We start from the raw sequence: 22349 nt of genomic DNA on the forward strand, positions 1-22349 counted from the left end.
ATTAATTTTACTTGAAGAAACAAACGATTTTTTAAGGAAGCAGACACTTCCTCTTCCTGTGGCTTATTTCTGTTTTTGCTGTTGATGTAGAAAGAGGCAATGTGGCTAAATCTTGTGTTTTACACTTTTATGGTATAATAATTTATTCATTCTCAAGTACCAATGTCTGCTGGTTATGGTATCTAACCCTTTGATATCACAATACCGAATTGGTTGATGAATTTATACATTACAGATGGATATAACAGGAAATTGTGCGCAAATTGTTTGAAGGCAAAAAGACTAAATGTTTATCATGTCATGTCATTTAAATACTTTATTGTTAATGTGTTGGACCTACATATCTATTTTCACAAAGTTTGATTGAATATTCATTACTATCTTTCACATTGAAATCACAGTAGTATTTTACAGACAATGAGACTTCAAACAAAGACAGTGCTCAAGAGCTACCAGAGCCTGATTTGTTGAAGAAATATAATCATCAATAGCACAAAAATCTAAAACAATAGTGACTGAGTAGTCTAAAAAGACTGAATACATATATTGATCTGTGTTAAATTGCTAACCACATAGTGCCATTGCTTTTGTAACTCTTATTCATGCAAAGCATATTTTTTCTTAAATTAAATGTTTCTCTGTCTTTTACCTGTTGCCATGAAAAAATATAAACCACAATGAGAAGGAAGGAACAAAATCAGGAATATTTATTTACATTTACTGAAAGAAAAGGAAAATTATGTGGCATTACTACTAAATTACTCTGGTCATCACACCAAAAATACACAGTAAGTATGTCTTTGTTTTATTGCTTGCCAGCAGATGCCATGGATCTTGCGGTTCAGCAGGGTATATGTAACACATACATCATTAATTTTTTAACTGGCAATTCTAAAAATTTTAATTATGGTAATTGTAAGGTTCTCAGGGATCGTGGCATTATGATAGCCACTACTGTACAATGCTAAGTTAAAATGTTGACGTAATGTTGTCTTGACTAGTAATGTTGCATGCCTCTTCTTGAAAGTTCAGGAAGAATTTTGGTGTTGCTAACCGCATTACTTATATGTATGCAAATGTAAGTGAAGTGAATAATATTATTTCTCAAAATTACTAACTGCATCAGGACAAAAACTGGCTGAGTACAAAATGTGGATCAAGCAGATGAAATACAAAATTAGGAAAATGTTGAAAATGGCAGTGTGGGAGAGTCAACCATTGAAAATGTAGACGTGGCCACCAGTGAGACAGATGTGCAAGTGGATCCACCCACAATCAAAACAGTTCTGCAAACATTTACAATAGCAGTTCCATTCACAATGCTATATCAGAAGTTAGAGACTATGATGAAGAGTGACCATTCAGCACATGGTTTACAGATGTGGATGGAAGAGAATTTTCATAAAGTTTCGAAAGAACAATTGGATCAAATCAAATCAGTGCTTGGTCAGGTTGTGAAAGAACATACCAATCAGATCACCTCGAATTTCTTGGCAATATGTTCTGAAATTACAGCATTAAAAGATGTGTATAAAGTTTTACCAGACATGATACCACAATTATCAAGTGATGTGAGCTCACTAAAAATGGTGAAAACTACAATGGAAACATTAGTTCAACAGCTCACAATTTGATTTTAAAATTTAGTTGTGGAGCTAGAGGATAAGCTCAGAAGAAATTTTATTGAACAGTGCAAGGAATCTGTGAATGACTTTTTGTCCTGGTTGAGGACACAAGAGCTACAAATTAATGAATTGCTCAACACTGAATTATATCCTGTTGCGCAAAGCATGAGTCAAGGAGGGTGGGTGAGTACAGTGCCTCTAATGTTTTAGTGAAAACGATTTGTTGCAGATTAAGATTGAGTTAAAGCATGACATCCTGCAGTGATGTGAGCAAATATGTACTTGGGTCAAAGCCCTGCAACTGGAGATAGCAGTGGTGAAATGTGCTGTGCATGAACTATCATCAGTAAGCACACATGGCAGCAGCAATCCATTAAGAAATGCACATTTATATGATCAACAGTATAAAGAGGAGACTCTACTGGTCATTCACTTCACAGAGACTTCATTCAATAAGGTGAATATGCATGCTTCCTTAAAGTATGTAAAGCAGTTGTCTGTATTTATTCCTTTTTTTCCACCACCTTCCATTGGATTTCATCATATTCTTAAAAGAATTTACAACCCACCTACCAAGTGAAAGCACTACGTGATGTCTGTTACCTTCTTGTAATAATGAACAGACTTTCTTATAACAAATTAAAATTGTAAAAATGTGTATCAACAAAAATAATCAATTATTTAAAATTAATGTATCATAGTTTATATTTATACCTTTAAATATCTTTATATGTATGTTCTCCGGCTGCCATTTGGTGAGTAGATTTTTTATCTATCCAGTTACATTGTAAAAATTTATACATGACCGGTCCAATATCATTGTACAAATTGTATAATATTGTGATTTCTTGGATCAATAAAGTACAACAAAATACAAAATCCAATAAATGGATTGTCTACACTACGCTTGTCTGTTCTTTGCAAGAATATTTCTCTGTGGTACGTAATTCTTATCAGATAGGACTGATGGAGGGCATCAAAAAGATTCAAAGAAGGGAAGAGATTGTCAAGGATATGATACAAGAGCTGTGGTGGATATCATTAAAATGAAGACTTTTTTGTTGTGGAGACATCTTTTCATGAAATTTCAATTTCCAACCTTCTCCTCCAAATTCAAAAATATTTTGCTGAAATCCACCAATTAGAGGAAAATGACCATCATAATAAAATAATGCAAATAAGTGTGTATATAAAAAGATTTTAGAGTGTGTTTTAACTATGTCCTCTTCGAGAATGAAACAGTACAGAAACAGTTTGAAAACTAGTTGTTGGACCCTCTGTCAGACACTTGAATGAGAATTGCAAATTAGTGATGTAAATGTAGATGTAGCTATATACATAGTAAGGTGGGATATTTCCAGAAACAGTGAAGATTTTATTTAGGAAATAGATTTGTACAGCTCTTGAACTGAAAGAGAAAGATAGTTATATGTTTAAACAAGAAAGAAAACATAATCCAATTCTAGAAGAAGAGAAAGAAAGATGCTTGTGAAAGCGTGAACAACTTGTCATTTGTGAGAGATGAATGTTATTTAGTAGAGAACAGTCAAGAAACTGGAAGATGAAGAAGAGGAGTCAATGAAAAATGTGTGTCTGAATGATGAACAAAAAAATGAGTTAAAGGGTTTGTGATGGAAGTATGGGGATGTGTTCAGCAATAGAGTAGGAAGTTTAAAGAATATTGAATGTGTACTACAACTTAAACCTTACGAGCAATTTTTAATAACACCATATAATGTACCAAAAGCAAGGAGAACAGTTGTTGAAAATGAGTTGCAAAAGATAGAAATTTATGGTATATTTGAGAGAAACAGCAACAATTATAATAACCTTCTAGTAGTAGCGGGAGAACATGCTGGATGTGCTAGATTTGTTTTAGACATCTGAACAAATTTGAGAAATTGATCATCCTGGGGATGCAAATGAGTTATCACATAAGTTAGAGTGTATTAGATTGATGTCAAGCTTAGGTTTAATGTCTGGACCTCCATCAGGTTCCACTTGCTCCAGAATCTCAGAAATACACATCATTTTTATACAGTGGTAAATTTTACAAGTATTGCATTTATTATTTGGTTTAAATGTTTCTGTAGCTAAATTTATCAGCGTTTTGCATCATGTTTTAGGTTAGGAACTGTCTTCTAAATTAAGTTTCTGTTGATGACATTTTGCTTTGCAGTCAGAAGTGTCGTCAACATTGTTTGTTACTAAAAGGAGTGTTTGACAAATTGAGATCAAGAGGGATGACATTAAAATCAGAAAATGTAAATTTGTCATTTATGACCTGAAATGTTTGGGATGTTGTGTTGCCAAGAGAGGTAAACTTCTAGATTTTGATAAGGTTAAAGTCAGTACTCAGTTCCAGAGACCAAAAATAAGGTACAATTGAAATCATATTTTGGAATATGTGAATATTATAGGAAGTACCTTAATTTCAGAGCATAAATGCACCATACCTGCATAATTTATAAAAAAAAATAATTTAATTTGGTCATGGGACAAAGAATGTTAGGAATCTTTTGATGCTATAAAAAGTGCTCTGTGTAACTGCAACATTACGTAGAGGGCAGAGTTACTCTTATCATTTTGTGTATCATATGATGCTAGTGATTATGGAATGGGGAAGATAAACACTAGACAATTGCTTTTATGAGTAGGACCCTCCAAAAACATGAAAGAATCTACATACTAACCAAGAAGGATCTGTTAGCTGTACACTTGGCATTTCTAAATTTAGAAACTACTTTTCATGGCATATAACTATTGTGTCTTCAAAGCACAAGGCCATAAGGAGTGCAAATTGTATCACAGCACATTAACAAGATCAGCCAAGTTCTTAAAACTACTGACTATGAAATGGGATCTGAAAATCTAATTGCAGATACAATGTCTTAGTGCCAATAGGGGTGTATGAAACTAACATGAGCAAGAGAAAGACAAAGAGTACAGGATTGTGTATTTGAAAGGGATTAAATATGACAAAGTAATTCAGAACATCTGTAATTACATTTGCAGAAACCAGAATTGTGATGATAATGGGAAACTAGTGAAAAGTGACTTTGGGAAAAGGAGTTATGAGAAAGTTAACCAATGTTACAAAATATACTAGTGAATTCCATTTAGAAGAACATATTTTGACTCAGAGCAATGGAGACTGTGTTGGCCAAAATAGTATATTGACAAACTTATGAAGTACACTCATGAAAGTTGTGGATATTCTGGTGCTGAAAAATGCTTAAACAAGCAACAGAAGAATGTATACTTTTACAACAGGCACAAAGAGTGAGAAAAGAAATTTCAACTTGTGATAGTCACCGAAGTCTGTTGGTGATCAAAAGAAATCAAGACAAAATGAAAACCAATACAGACTTCCATAATTATGATACACGGCAATGTAAAGATCTCCACATACAAGCTGTAACAAGGACCCAAAGCCAGTAACATGTATGTAATCAAGGCATCAAACTTTTTAATGCACTACCAAAACATATCAAAGAGCTGGAAAACGAGGATAAATTTAAAACTGTTATAAAGAACCACATGCTTGAAAAATGTTATTACAGCATAAGTGAATATCTCTTCACAACTGTATAACAATATATGTTTAAGTTAATGTGACAAATGAAATTACATCAGTGCATCAGAAATTATGTTATAAAAATACTTATTAGTTGTAAATTGTATTAAACATAAGATAGATTAATATGAATTCAGCACAGATACAAATTTTGTAAAGATATTATATAGTTGTTAAAATGTACCCTGACAAATCCTATATCACAAATGTGATCATTGGGATGATAATAAATAAATAAATAAATAAATAAAATCTCTCACCTTTCATTAATCCAATAATAACAATTCCACATACTTTACTTGACAAATACCCATTTTATTATAACATGTATTTACTTACTACATTTATATAATGACTTATGGTAAATGCTATCAACGACATCAGAGTAACAAAACAAGCTCTATCTTAGAGATCGGTCACAGCTTTTCATCTCTTCCTGTGGATATCTTACCAAATGATATAAATAGTGCTTTAAAATTATAGTCTCACCCAGAAAACATCTTTCTCTATAGCCAGGCACAAAGCTGTCTTTCCATCTCGGTCACATAAATTGACATCTGCACCTCCCTGCACTAGAAGTTTTATCACGTAGGGGATATCATAGTGGTATTGAAATGCAGAAATGGCTCTCATTATGGCTGATTGTCCCTTTTTATCAAGACCATCCTTGAAATTAGGATGTATTTTCTGAAGGTACTGGAAATTCTCCTTACATCCAAGTGCTCTGTGGAGTGCTGTTCTACCAACAACATCTTTTACTGTAGGGTCTGCTCCAGCGGCTATAATAAGCTTGAGAGCCTGAAAAAGTCAGAATGCAACATTAGATATCATGCAAAATGATTTTACAAATTATTTTTAAAATAAATATTCAAACTATTTACAAAAGTCCAAAATCAGATTGCTGGCTCACTTTTATTAGCATTTTCTGGCCCATCCAAATTCTGGGGGCAAAGATTGATATTTTATGTCATTTCATTTGTTTAGTATGAAAATTTGTAATAAATTGTGACCTGATGGATTGTCTCTCAACTACAGAAACCTATGATACCACCTGGTTTTTGGCCGTGTTTGAACTTATCTTCATTTTTACGATATTGAATTCATGATTTTGGATGTAAAACTACTTTTACAATACTGTCATTTTCATAATATGGATTGCTCATATTACCAACCATGTCACGTATAGCAATGGGAAAGAATATACACATTAAAATATATGTATTAAACTGAAATGATGGTAAAACTTGAAAATGGAAGTCGCCTAGGTACTTGAAAGTTCCTGGAACAATACACATGGTCTATATTACCCTTTCTTGATGCCAAATGTGTCAGTCATGCTGTGACTGTGATAAAGAACAGTTTGTGAAGTTTGTGGGAACTCCATGCAAAATAACAGGTGATAAGTGACCCCACCTCACAGTGTATAGTTTCTGACCCTGTCATGCGGGAAGACATTATGGTCTATGCCTTGTTGTAACACGGACATGTCTTGCCACTGCACATCAACTGTGGAAAATAAAGTGCTGTTACTCCATCACACACTGTTGTGTCCCTATCGTACTGTTCCCTGTATTGTACAGGACTACATTGGTGACCCACAATGACCACAAATTGTGGCATATATGTCCTCGACTGGATACTGCACAACAGCAATGCAGCCAACATGCAACCACTGTGTGTCACAATTCACAATGTTCATCCATGTGTGCAATGCTATGTCACCCCGTGCTCTGCATCCAACCTTTTAATGAAGTTTTCTAGTAAAAAATGATGGTGACACTCGCTTGTGCAACAAATCAAGAAACAACGTCAATGCCAAATAATGGTGTCCTACAATATTCTTATTGTGCAACCTTGCCACCATCATCCCTTCACATGTGGCACATACCAACCAATTACCTCACCATCTTTCATATTCACAAGCACCTACTATGACCAATGATTCTACCATGCCATGTCAGCCAAATTATGAACCAGTGCTGCCATAGCTGCCCAAGCACAGTTTGCTTGTGCTACCAATCGCCTTGGATGCAGCAATGGGATGTTCAACTGCACTATTGCCGCACATGCCTCCATGGCAACAGGTACACCCAACCAATGATTTCAACCTTTCACGATTTGGTTTTCAGCCAAAGCTTCTACAATTTCCTTCGGATCAGCCTTTCATATGGTTTGCGTAAGTGGACAGCATCCTTGCCAACTATAACATCATAAACACACAACTAAATTCATAACTCTTCTACCAACCTGGAGGAACTCAATGACATGGTTAGCAACATCATCTTGGTGCCAACGGAAAAAAAGGTATATTCAACTGCAAAATCAAACTGCTACAATGTCTTACCAGGACAATGGAAGAACAATTACAACATGTAATATACAATGAATATTTCATGAACAACAAGCTGTCTCAACTATGGTGGCAGCTACAAACTTCAGTCAACCTGATTGCACATTCTGGCTGTTGTAGGTAGCAAAGCTCTTACCCCATCTTCAAGTTGCCACAATCAGCAATGAATGGGAGCTATTTGATCATAAACTTACATTGACAGACAGAATTTTTGCTGTTACGCGACACAGCTAGTAACAAAGCCACCATGCAAAGCCACCAGCACCAGCCTTGCTGCATGCCACTTTCTCCTTGCTGCATGCCACTTTCTGCCCTCACTGAGCTGACCCAACTTCACTAGACGGTTGCCAACTGCAATGTCACAGCCTCTGCCCACAACAGTGAGCTCTGTCCAGTCGAGACAACACAACAAACAACTGGCAATGATGCTCTGCTGGGTACTGCACTGCACTACAACTGGTACCACACACAATTCAGTGATGCCGTACAGAACTGTTGTCTGTCCTGCGACCACCCAAAATATTCACATGGTAAGCATCAGGTGCACTGAGCTGCGACACCCACACAAGTCACCTCATTTTGTGCATTGAGGATTCAGCACATGCTCCACCTACAAGGAATATCAACAGACTCTACATCCCCAACCTAATTCAGACGCAATACTATTTGACCAACTCTGGCTCAGAAATTAGTGGGGCACCCCTGACTGGCAACACCACAGCCTATGGATCAACAGCCATTCAACTTCATGCAATGAAAAATTTGACCATTACTGTTTATGGCTTCAAAACATGCACCTTGAATGTTGTATTCAAAATGGCCTCAAGGGAATTTTCAAATTTCAGAAGTTACTGAACCCATCCTCAGAGCATATTTTCTCTGTCATTACAAGCTCCTACCTGATTGAGCCAAAGGCATGGGCATCTAATATGATACTGACCATGAAGTCTCTGGCATCATCAGCCATGATCTCCCTCAGAAGCAGCACATGCCTGAACATCTCTAACAATGAATGACACAATATTGATACTGATAAACATTACTGCTGTCTCCTTGACTGTGTCGCCACACTTAAACAAATTCCACAGAAGCAATTCTGTTATGTTGAAGAATGCTTAGAATCACTCCACTTCCAGACGGACAACAACATGTTTCAATAGGAGATACAAATGACATCCAATGAGCTCGCTGCAGCACATCTTTGTCTTTACAACCTGTGATAAACTCCATCCATCGATAACAACAGCACTATGCAGGCATCACACAGCCTCACCGCACGTCTGCCCACCTTGCAGCAAGCACCACTGCCTATATTACCTTCACATACCAACGAAGTCGGTAACGTGCTTCTTGTGCATGTGCAGTCCATTTCTCCCATACCCACTCTGCATCTGCAATCTCCCAAAGCCCCTCTATGTGTGACTTTCTCCCTATGTGCAATCACGAATGGTACAGTGCACCAAATGCTTACCATACCTGGGTCCCAGTTCAGCACAGACCACAACAGCCACCATCCAATAAACTTTGCATGGCAAAAAAAAAAAAAAACAGTCAAGGAATTTTTAGAAGCCCATGGGCTTCATTCATGAAACTAGCACAAAAAACAATGATACTATGCTCTTATATGTCAGTTATAGAATCCTTAAAACATGTACTATCATTGACAGTTACCCAATACTCAACATACAGGACTTTACCCACTATATCTCTGGCACATTTGTCTTTAGTATCTTAGAATGTAAACAGGCTTATCACCAAATACTCACCCATGCAGAGAATATTCAGAAGATGGCTGTCATTAGACTGTTTCACCTGTTTGAATATTTCTTTATGCTGTGCAGCCTAAAAATGCAGCCCATAGCATCTTTTTCGAGCTGCCCTTCTGTTATATTTACATGACATTCTCATTCTATCCACATGGATGACCACTGACAAACTGACACAGAGAAACAGCTGGACCATCCAGTTGCTGAACATGCTGCACAGCACAATGTGTTTCATTTCAATAACTGCTTTACAGCATATGCCATCAGGGTCCTTCCAACCAACACAGCTTTTGTTAATAGCACAGGTGGAAATTCATCCTGCAGTATTTCCTACATTCCCATCACCCCCCTGGCCTCAACCTTCACTAGTCCCTGTCCTTCACCTACCTATCTCCTTCCCCATACGTCTTTTCCTCTCAACTTCTCTCCCTTTCCATTCCCCCATCTCCCACCTCTTCTCCCCCCTCAAACTTCCCAACTGCACTATCAGCCCTACCCTGTCTCCACTAAGTCCCTGCACACTTCCACAAGCAGCACTATGTCTTCCCCCATCCCTACCCTGCTATCCCTCCCTCCTCTTGTGCCCCTCCCCCCCCCCCCCCCCACACACACACACCACCCTTCCTCCTTACCCTCAAATGCACATATTGCTTCTCCATTGAGCACAGTTGCTGTAGGCAGTCCAGCCTCAGCAACCAGAAACAGTAGTCATGTATGCATGAGCTGTAATTGTGTGAATCTGTGTGTGTGTTTCTACTTTAGAAGAAAGCCTTTTGGCTGAAAGCTCAAATGTATAGCAGTCTTGTTGTTGTGCCCATCTGCTATGTCTATACAGAGAGCAGCAATCTAACCTCTTTATAATAGTAATGTACAAAGTAAGAATTAGAGCAGATTTTATTGTGAACAATGAGGTGCAGTGTTGGCTGAATCAATGACTGTGAGAGAGAGAGACTGCTGAACAGCAAATCCAAGTGTTGCAGACACTATACACCCCAGGCTATGATGGTGGGCTCCTAATGAATGAAAAAAGTTTTTAATTACTTTCACAAAATTTCCTTGATACTATCACCATCATCAGCAGAAGAATTTAGTACAGCATATGTTCATGAAACTTCATCTGTCTTTGTTGCCAGGTATAGCCGGAATTTGGAGAGACAATACTCACAATGCAGCATCACCACATAAAGCCATAAACATTTCCATGGAATGCATACAACACAGTGAAATGTTTTAAACACCCTTCCAGAGACCATAGGAGCATCACATAATGAAACCAAGTTTAGAGCTCTACTGACAAACATGTACTGTCTCTTATTTTGAAAACAATTTCTTCACGTTAGTTACGTGTTCCACTGATCAGTCTCATATGCTGTGGAACATGTCACGTGTATAATAGATACGCATATGAATCAAGCTTTTATTATTATTATTATTATTATTACCTACCCCATTCCCTTAAATGGCATCAAATGCATATATTAATATATTATGCCTATGGAATTATTTATTCCTATTCAGGAATTCATCTGTAGTATAGAAGGAGTTGTCAAGGAGATATGATTTCAATTTATTTTTGAAATTATTACTGTTGTCTGTCAGACATTTTATTTCACTTGGTAATTTATTGAAAAGTTTCACAGCAGCATATTTTACACCTTTCTGAGCCAAGGATAGGTTAAGTAGAGAACAGTGTAGGCTTTCTTTCTTCTGGTATAATAATTGTGAATGTCACTGCTATTTTTAAACTGGCCCATGTTGTTGAGAACAAATTTCATTACTGAGTAAATGTACTATGGGACTGTTGTAAGAATTCCTAACCTTTTAATAGATGCCTACAAGGTGGGCAGCTATGAACTCCAAACATTATTCTAACCACTTTCTTTTGAGCAGTGAATACTTTTTGCCTAAGTGTTGAATTACCCCAAAATATTATCCTGTATGACATCAGAGAGAGAAAGTATGCAAAGTAGGTTACATTACTAATTTCTATGGCCTCAAAATTAGCAATTATTCTGATTGGAAAAGTTGCTGAACCAAGTCGCTTTAGGAGATCCAAAATATGAATTTCCCAATTGAGATTCTCATCTACATATACACCCAAAAACTGAGTATGCTCTACGCTGGCTACTGACTTCTGTTGATGTTCCTTGCACTAGAAAACTGGATGTACTATGTTTTTTTCAAACTTCAGAGAAAGCCCATTTGCACAAAACCAATTAATAACTTTTCCAAAGACATTATTTGTTTCATTTTCTATTGGAGTTTCTTTACTGGATTAATAGCGACAGTTGTATCATCAGCAAACAGTGTCAGTTTAGCTTCTTGTTTCAGATAAGAAGAAAGGTGATTCACATATATCAAGAACAGAAGGGGACCCATGATTGATCCCTGTGGAGCACCTAATGTAATTTCACCCCAGTTAGATGATGTGGGAAGCTTCCTTAAATCACTTAAACCATATAAAGAAACTTTTTGCTTCTTGTTCTGTAGACATGACTTCAACTACTCTTATGCTGTTCCATTTATACTATAGAATTGTAATTTCGGTAACATAATGTCATGGTTCACACAGTCAAATCCTTTGGATAAGTCACAGAAAATTCCTATTGGTGACATATTGTTATTTAAAGACTCTATTATGTGGGCAGTGAAATTGCATATTGCTGTCTCAGTGGCACAGCACTACTGAAATCCAAACTATGATTTACTAAGTATCCCATTACTGTTAAGATGGCTAACTACTCTTGAGTACATTACTTTCTCAATGATTTTTGAAAATTCTGTAAGCAAGGACTGGCACAGTGTTACACCATCCGGGTTATCGGGATACTTCCCACTAACACCAAGCTATCCGAACTCTGGAGATGGGAACTTGCTCTTCAATATATCCTCTCTTCCCGTTATCCACCAGGCCTCAATCTCTATTTCAAGTTGCCGCCACTCATACCTCACCTGTCATTCAACAACATCTTTGCCTCTGCACTTCCGCCTCGACTGACATCTCTGCCCAAACTCTTTGCCTTTGAATATGTCTGCTTGTGCCTGTATATGTGTGGATGGATATGTGTGTGTGTGTGTGTGTGTGTGTGTGTGTGTGTGTGTGTGTGTGTGTGTGTGTGTGTACGAGTGTATAGCTGTCCTTTTTTCCCCCTAAGGCAAGTTTTTCCGCTCCCGGGATTGGAATGACTCCTTACCCTCTCCCTTAAAACCCACATCCTTTCGTCTTTCCCTCTCCTTCTCTCTTTCCTGATGAAGCAACCGTTGGTTGCGAAAGCTAGAATTTTGTGTGTATGTTTGTGTTTGTTTGTGTGTCTATCGACGTGCCAGTGCTTTCGTTTGGTAAGTCACATCATCTTTGTTTTTTGATATGTTTTAATATCTTGTTAGAGATGTCATCCATTCAAACAGAACATTTTTTTTTTTCAAAGGTTTAATGATTTTCCTTATTTCACAAGAGATTGTTAGGTGAAAATTAATCTGACTAAGATTTCTCAAAACTGACTCTTCCTTGTAATGCTTGGCTTCTTCTTTTAAAATATTCTCACCAATTTTTTCACCTACACTTAAGAAATGGTTGTTAAATACATTAGCTACTTGTGTACTGTTGGTTAAAATGGTATCATTCTCTTTAATTGTAGTACTACCTACCCCAGTGGTTACTTTTCCTGTCTCCCTTCTAAAAACATTCCATATTGATTTGATTTTATTGCCTGAGTTGTTAATTGCACCTCTAATAAACATACTTCTTGATTTTCTGACAACTTTTCTCATCTTGAACAACCACAGACAGTTTCAAGGAATAATTACTAGTTTTGGCCATTGCCAGCCATTTTCAGATTGGCAAGACCTGCTGTTCCTTCTAAAATGTGGCCACTCTATTTTAAAGAACTAAATGAGAATTAATTTATTATTTGAGATAACGATAATGGCACCTGTCTTGCCCCTGTGCATTATTTTTCTCCTCTCCCTTAATTGAGAAACATTTACAGAGGTATTTAAAATAGACTTTTCATTACAAACATCATATGTACAATATCTAAATGACTTACGGCTGTTTCTAATAGTTTCATACTAACCTTACTGACATAATCTGTATGGTCAATCCATTCCCCATGTCTCACAGGATCTTGCTGGAATAAAAAGAAATATAAGATTACACATTCTAGAATTCACATTACAACCAAGTTTTACATGATAACTGAACCGATAAGTGAAACAGAAAACACCATAAAACTAAAACATATTAAGCAGAAAACAAATCTTATGTTTCAGGAAGTTACTACTCTTAATTTTTTCTGTAGAGCAATTTCAAACAGGACTTAATGAGACTGTAAAGTTTTTTAATGGAGGTACGGATCAGTATCAAAATCTAGAATTGAAACAAATCAGTTTTCAGGTGGGAAGTGGAGGAGCTATGGCAGTTATTTGTGTGATTCAATATTAATTGGTAATCTATGTGAAAAACTCATGACAAGCAAGGACAAAAAAGAGAGTGACTCAGAGCAAAACCATCTTGAAAAAGTGTTAGCTAATGTGCATCCCAATTGTTAAATTTGAAAAAGAATGCTTAGAATTAAAAGAAGAATAATAAGAAGAAGATAACGACAAGAAGAGAAGAGCTGGATGGAAAATAATAACAGAATAATAGTTGCAGCTTACAAGATCCATTTCCATACATTACAAGCGCACAATTATTTCAGATAAGTGGAGGAGGAAATGCATAAGGAAATGAGGATAGAGTAGACAGAAAAGTTTGGAAGAACTTTTAAGCTAAAAACTGAAAACAAAATAAGTGACAAGAGAGCATTTAGGGTACAGTCCCAAAATTACTTTCACTTATTAATTATGACAGTTATCCCCTTTATTCAGTATCAGGTCAGCCTGGGAAATTTATGATACTTCTCTACTTTCCCCAATTTTTCACCATTCTTCTTCTGTCTTCTATAACTGTTTGTTTGTGTCCAAGTTTCTTCTTCCTAAACTGGTCTTGATGAAGTTGGTTTCCCTTGTGTGGGTCTTCCTCTTGTCCTCAAGGTAGGCCTCCATAACTTATTTTCATATTCGTCCACCTTCCATTCTCTGTAAATATCCTAACAATTTCAATCTATTCTTTTCATTTCTCTCAGTCCAATTTTTCTAACATCTTCATTCCTCACTCTGTGTTTCCTAATTTTTCCTAACATACTCACACTTCTTAGGAATTTCATTTTGCTGGCTCTCTTCTCTTCTTGTCATCGTCCAGATCTTTGATGCATATGTCAATACCGATGTAAAGTAAGTCTTGTACGCCACTTCCCTGCACTTCACTGACACCTCCATTCCCCAGACTAAGCACCTTACACCATGGTAAAATGCATTTCTCTGTTGTACTCTTTTACTAATTTCTGCCTTCATCCTCACACACTGTATTATCACTCTTCCGTGATGACTCTAGGAATATACTACAATCCCCTACAAATCACTCACAAAGGGATCATAAGGACAAGACTAGAATAACTATAGTACACACCGATGCATTCGACAATCATTGTTACCACATTACATATGTGAGTGGAACAGTTAGAAAGTCTAATAAATGGTACAATGGGATGCACCTTCTGCCATGCACTTCTCTTGGTTTGCAGAACATGGATGTAGATGTAGATGTAGACCACACACTTACTTTTCTCCACACTGCATTTCATGCCATATTTCTCTTTCATTTAAAATATCTAGTTGTGCATGTATGTCCTTACTGTTGGTTCCCTACCGCACAATATCACCAGCAAATAACACTAACTCCATCTCCCTTCCTCCATGAGTTTCTTATGTCTCTTTGATAATTTCATCCATCACCACTGTAAATAATAATGGTGACACCACTTTTTTATGGTCTCAACCCTGTAACATTGTTAAACCAATCAGTTCTTCCAACTTGAATATGGACACAGCTGAAGCTTTTGTCATACGTTGCCTTTAATATTTTGTAGTATGTTTTCCATCTCACTTTCTTTCTGAAGTTCCCTGCACATTTTCTCTAGGAAAACTATTGGTATATCTCCATTAACAAGGAGACCATATGAACTTGCTCTCACAGGTTTGATTCGTATTGACACGGTGTATAAGGCATGACCAGGATCCAACATGTGTGAATAAGAGGACACAACTCTAGACCATTTTTGAGAAAACCGAGTTTGAAAATTTTAGGTGTACTTACATATTTTGTATGTGTCCACAGATGAGTAAGTGCTTAGTTTCATAAGCATGAGGTTTCTTGATTGAATCTTGCTGCTGGTACTACTTTTTTCGGTGAGTTATCTGCATCAATATTCAGTGCTATAATTCAATATGCATGGTACACCACGAAATTGTGTGACATCCAAGAACCATTTATCAACGTAAAAAACGTTTGTTTTGCTATAGACACACTGCAAAAACACCATGGACGAGCAAAAATTTGGTGGTTCTTCCATCTGCTTTATGTCACAATAATTATTGTTTTCCATACTCCTACAACCATTATTATCCTGATTCATGCAGTGCTGCATAGGTTACCCATTATACATGTAACAAATGTAGATACAATGATATAAATAAAATGACTACACTGATTTGATGATAAGTTATCATATACCCTTTTTTCATTTCCAATCTCCCTGAGAAAATACTTTCTCTTTTTTTGTATTAAAGATTAGGAAAATAGTAATGAATGACTAGATATCGATACTTTTCACAAGTCATAATAAATCTGTTGTTAGTATTTTGTGGGAATGAAATATAAACTACCGGCAGTGATATTTGATCCAGAGACCTTGCCCATATGAAACTAAGCACTTACTCCCTTCGCTGTGAATTCCGTGAACAAAGCTTACAGCATAAGCATATCAATAATTCTCAAACTTGATTTTCTCAAAAACAATTGAAAGTTGCTACTTCATGTTTACATATGTTAAAGTAATAGTCATTCCCTAAACACCCTATCAAATGAATCAGATCAGTGAGGGAAGTCTGTACTGTCCCCTTGAAAGTCAAGAAACGCCATCACAAGATCTTTCCCCTCATCTGAATACCTTTCCATCAACTGGCTCATAATAAAGATTGGATCAACCGTTGTTCTTCTGTATTGAAAGCTGTACAGCTTCCTAATCTTACCCACCCACACATCACAAGTAAATTTTCAGTCTCTTCATAAAGATTAATTTGTTTCAAAAACTTCGAGACACGTAAGAAGTTTTCAGCAATTACTTTTCTAATACAGTACAGCAGTTAATAAATACACACCTTGAAGAAGAGCCAGCCAGTCACTCTGATCAAAACATTCATCCAAACACATTATTCATGTATCCAGCAACACCTGAGGAACTGTCAAGAATCCTAAAAGAATTACCTAATAAATATTCAGTGTGTGTTGATGAGATACCAGATGCTACAATCAAAGTTAGCACAAAATTATTGTGGAACCACTAATAGACATAGTAAATCCATCTTTGGAGACTGGTGTATATCCAAGTAGTCTAAAAACTGCAAAAGTAACACCTTTGAATAAGAAGAGTGCAAAACACGAAACAGTTAATTATAGGCTAGTTTCAGTATTGTCAGGCTTCAGCAAAATTATGGAAAAAATGTTCCTTAGAAGATTAAAAGTTTTCTTAAGTAAAGTGAGGTTTATAAATGACTCCCAACATGGGTTCATAGCTGGAAAGTCAACTCAGACAGCAAATTTTGCCTTCTTAAATGAAGTATTAAAAGCAGTGGATGATAAGCAACACGTATCTTGGTTATTTTTTGATCTATGTAAAGCCTTCAATATTGTTGATCATGGCATTGTCTTGCATAAATTAAGTAATAATGGAATTAGAGGCCAGTCTTAATGGTGGCTTCAGTCATACCTTAACAACCATCAGCAGATTACAGAAATAAAACACAAAGATAGTGAAACACAAAAAATTCCTAGTTTTTACAGTGATGAGGAGAAAATCAAGTATGAAGTCTCACAAGGGTCAGTTCAGGGACCTGTCCTATTTCTGCTATATATAAATGACTTGGCTAGTAAAATATATAATGGATCCACTGTACTCTTTGAAAAGGACACTAACATTCTAATTAAATGCCAGAATGAGGAAACTCTACAGGAGGCTGCAATATCAGTTATGCATACCTTAATGCACTGGTTCAGGACCAATAGGCTTCTCATACATTCTGAAAAAACTGTGGAAGTTAACTTCCACACCATATATAACCTCCAGCCTGCAAGCCCTGTTTTCACTATCGAAGGAAAGAATGTGTCAAAGGTCATGGTTCTTGTTCTCGTCTTCAGTCCAGAGACTGGTTTGATGCAGATCTCTCCATGCTACTCTATCCCGTGCAAGCCTCTTCATCTCCCAGTATCTACTGCAACCTACATCCTTCTGAATCTGCTTAATGTATTGATCTCTTGGTCTCCCTCTGCAATTTTTACCCTCCATGCTGCCCTCGAATACTAAACTGATGATTCCTTGATGCCCCAGAATATGTCCTACCACCCGATCCCTTCTTCTAGTCAAGTTGTGCAACAAATTTCTCTTCTCCCCAAATGTTAGAATAAGGAAAGGTTCTCATAAAAGTATAATTAAAAATAATCTAAGTATATTTCATCAAAATATTGGTAGTTTAAAGAATAAAGTAGATGAGCTTCTGGTTTGTTTAGAAGATTCAGAAGCTGAGAATGAAATAGATATACTATGCCTGTCTGAGCATCACATTGTTACTGATATGGATAAGGTAAATGTAAGTGGTTATAAGCTCTCTGCACATGTAATGAGAGAAAATATGGAGAAAGGAGGAGTTGCCATATATGTCAAAAGTTATCATTGTGCAAAAAGTATAGAAACAAAAAAGTTTTGTGTAGAGAAACATATAGAAGCATGTGCCTGTGAGCTTAAATTAAATAAAGGCACATTTATAATTGTAACTGTATATAGGTCCCCATCAGGAAATTTTCATCTATTTCTGAAAAATTTGGACTCCTTGTTGTGCTATCTGTCAGACAGGGGGAAGCAAATTATTATTTGTGGGGACTTCAATGTAGATTCTCTGAAAGAGGGTAATAGGAAAAATGACCTTGAAGTATTACTCGGTTCTTTCAATTTGGCACCCGTTATTGATTTTCCTACTCGGGTGGTAAAGGATAGCAGCTCACTGATAGATAACTTCTTTATAGACCAAGATAAGTTTAACCAGATAAATGCTCAGCCTGTTGAGAATGGTCTTTCTGATCATGGTGCACAGCTAGTTACAATATATGACATAGCTCCATTCAGCAATACTAAACAGTCCTCCAAAGTAGTACGTTCAGTCAACGATTTAACAATTGCAAATTTCAGGGAAAGCCTACAGCAGTTAGACTGGGATGAGGTGTACCGTGAACCTGATGCCAATTTAAAATATAATTTATTTCATGACATTTTTGTAAATGCATTTGAAAACTGCTTCCCCAAGAAAATAGTTAAATATACTCGTAAGAAACCTTGTAACAAACCATGGCTTACTAAGGGTATAAAAATATCTTGTAACCGGAAAAGGGAAATGTATCTGACAGCAAGACAGAGTAGTGACCCAGAAACTATCAAAAATTATAAAAACTACTGTGTTATATTAAGAAAAGTTATTAAAAAATCCAGGAGTATGTGTATCATGTCTGAAATCAGCAACTCTGATAATAAAATTAAAACAATTTGGAATATTATTAAAAGAGAAACAGGTCAACCAAGAGCAGAGGAAGACAGTATTACCATCAAATTGAATGAAAGCTTTACGAACAAAAAGTCAGAAGTTGAAAATATTTTTAATAATCATTTTCTAAATGTTGTGGATATAGTAGGATCCAGGTATTCATTAGAAGATGCTAGGCTGTTCATGGAAGAGGCCATACCTATGCAATTTGATACAATTGAAATCTCACCCACTTCTCCCTCTGAAATTAGGAAAATAATAAACTTGCTTAAAAGCAAAAACTCACATGGAATTGATGGCATTTCCAGCAAAATACTAAAAGCTTGTTCTCAACAGATAAGTAAGATTCTCAGCCACCTGTGCAATAGCTCTCTGGACCAGGGCATTTTCCCTGATAGACTGAAATATGCTATTGTTATACCTTTGCATAAAAAGGGGGATAGATATGATGTCAACAATTACCATCCAATCTCCCTTCTAGCAGCTTTATCCAAAATTTTTGAGAAAGTAATGTATTCAAGAGTAGCTTCACATATCTGTAAAAATGAAGTACTAACAAAATGTCAGTTTGGTTTCCAGAAAGGTTTTTCAACAGAAAATGCTATATATGCTTTCACCAGTCAAATTTTGAATGATCTGAATAACCGAACACCACCCATTGGGATTTTTTGTGATCTCTCAAAGGCTTTTGATTGTGTAAATCATGAAATTCTGCTAGACAAGCTCAAGTATTGTGGCATGAGTGGGACAGTGCACAAATGGTTTAATTCGTACCTAACTGGAAGAGTGCAGAAAGTTGAAATAAGTAGTTCTCGTAACATGCAAAAATCAGCACATTCCTCAAACGGGGGAACTATCAAGAATGGGATTCCACAAGAGTCAGTCTTGGGTCCTTTGTTGTTCTTATTATATATTAATGACTTGCCATTCTACATTCATGAAGAGGCAAAGTTAGTTCTCTTTGCTGATTATACAAGTATAGTAATCACACCTGAGAAACAAGAATTAACTGATGAAATTGTCAGTACTGTCTTTCAGAAAATTACTAAGTGGTTCCTTGTAAACGGACTCTCACTGAATTTTGATAAGACACAGTACATACAGTTCCGTACAGTGAATGGTATGACGCCATTAATAAATATAGACCTTAATCAGAAGCATATAGCTAAGGTAGAATATTCCAAATTTTTAGGTATGTCCATTGATGAGAGATTAAATTGGAAGAAACACATTGATGATCTGCTGAAACGTTTGAGTTCAGCTACTTATGCAATAAGGGTCATTGCAAATTTTGGTGATAAACATCTTAGTAAATTAGCTTACTACGCCTATTTTCACTCATTGCTTTCATATGGCATCATATTTTGGGGTAATTCATCACTGAGGAATAAAGTATTTATTGCACAAAAGCGTGTAATCAGAATAATAGCTGGAGTCCACCCAAGATCATCCTGCAGACATTTATTTAAGGATCTAGGGATATTCACAGTAGCTTCTCAGTATATATACTCTCTTATGAAATTTGTTATTAACAACCAAACCCAATTCAAAAGTAATAGCAGTGTGCATAACTACAATACTAGGAGAAAGGACGATCTTCACTATTCAAGATTAAATCTAACTTTGGCACAGAAAGGGGTGAATTATACTGGCACTAAAGTCTTTGGTCACTTACCAAATAGTATCAAAAGTCTGACAGATAACCAACAAGTATTTAAGACGAAATTAAAAGAATTTCTGAATGACAACTCCTTCTACTCCATAGAGGAAGTTTTAGATATAAATTAAGAAAAAAAAGAAAAAACAAAACAAAAATATAAAAAAATTAAAAAAAATAAAAATAAAAATAAAAAATAAAGAAAAACAAAAAAGACAAAAAAATAAAGTTGTTATATTAACTTAAGTATGTTGTTAAATTAACCTAATTATGTCATGTATTGGAAAATTCGACTCGTTCCACATCATTACGAAATATCGTATTCATGATCCATGGAACTAGTATTAATCTAATCTAATCTAATCTACTGAATACCTCCTCATTAGTTATGTGATCTACCCATCTAATCTTCAGCATTCTTCTGTAGCACCACATTTCGAAAGTTTCTGTTCTCTTCTTGTCCAAACTATTTATCGTCCATGTTTCACTTCCATACATGGCTACACTCTATACAAATACTTTCAAAAACGACTTCCTGACACTTAATTCTATACTCGATGTTAATAAATTACTCTTCTTCAGGAACACATTCCTTGCCATTGCCAGTCTACATTTTACATCCTCTCTACCTTGGCCATCATCAGTTATTTTGCTCCCCAAATACCAAAACTCATCTACTAGTTTAAGTGTCTCTTTTCCTAATCTAATTCCCTCAGCATTTCCTGACTTAATTCGACTACATTCCATTATCTTCATTTAGCCTTTGGTGATGTTCATCTTATATCCTCCTTTCAAGACACTATACATTCTGTTCAACTGCTCTTCCAGGTCCTTTGCTGTCTCTGACAGAATTACAATGTCATCGGTGAACCCCCAGATTTTTTTTCTTCTACATGGATTTTAATTCCTACTCCAAATTTTTCTTTTGTTTCCTCTACTACTTGCTCAATATACAGATTGAATAACATCGGGGATAGGCTACAACCCTGTCTCACTCCCTTCCCAACCACTGTTTGTTTTTCATGCCCCTCGACTTGGATAACTGCTATCTGGTTTCTGTACAAATTGTAAATAGCCTTTCGCTCCCTGTCTTTTACTCCTGCCACCTTCATAATTTGAAACAGAGTATTCCAGTCAACATTGTCAAAAGCTTTCTCTAAGTCTACAAATGCTAGAAACGTAGGTTTGCCTTTCCTTAATCTATCTTCTAAGATAAGTCGTAGTGTCAGTATTCCCCCACATGTTCCAACATTTCTACGGAATCCAAACTGATCTTCCCTGAAGTCAGCTTCTACCAGTTTTTCCATTTGTCTGTAAAGAATTCGCATTAGTATTTTGCAGCTGTGACTTATTAAACTGATAGTTCGGTAATTTTCACGTCTGTCAACACTTAATTTCTTTGGGATTGAAATTATTATATTCTTCTTGAAGTCTGAGGGTATTTCGCCTGTCTCATACATCTTGCTCCTCAGATGGTAGAGTTTTGTCAGGGCTGGCTCTCCCAAGGCTGTCAGTAGTTCTAATGGAGTTTACTTCCGGGGCCTTGTTTCGACTTAGGTCTTTCAGTGCTCTGTCAAACTCTTCACACAGTATCATATCTCCCATTTCATCTTCATCTACATTCTCTTCCATTTCCATAATATTGTCCTCACATATATTGCCCTAGTATATACCCTCTATATAC

At 36.2% G+C, this 22349-nt stretch overlaps 1 protein-coding gene across 1 annotated transcript in view; it reads right to left on the bottom strand.

Annotated features, from left to right (window-relative positions):
• LOC124798157 (serine/threonine-protein phosphatase 6 regulatory ankyrin repeat subunit C-like) overlaps positions 1 to 22349 on the bottom strand; it is a 281321-nt gene that overhangs the window by 126407 nt on the left and 132565 nt on the right. The window contains exons 5-6 of the mRNA XM_047261442.1: positions 13395 to 13448; positions 5692 to 6000 (exon numbers count right to left, since the gene is read on the bottom strand). Coding sequence (XP_047117398.1) covers positions 5692 to 6000; positions 13395 to 13448 — 363 coding nt within the window. The remainder of the gene's footprint in view (positions 1 to 5691; positions 6001 to 13394; positions 13449 to 22349) is intronic.

The sequence above is a fragment of the Schistocerca piceifrons genome, chromosome 1, assembly GCF_021461385.2.
Source record: "Schistocerca piceifrons isolate TAMUIC-IGC-003096 chromosome 1, iqSchPice1.1, whole genome shotgun sequence".
In the NCBI taxonomy this organism is placed as follows: Eukaryota; Metazoa; Arthropoda; class Insecta; order Orthoptera; family Acrididae; genus Schistocerca; species Schistocerca piceifrons.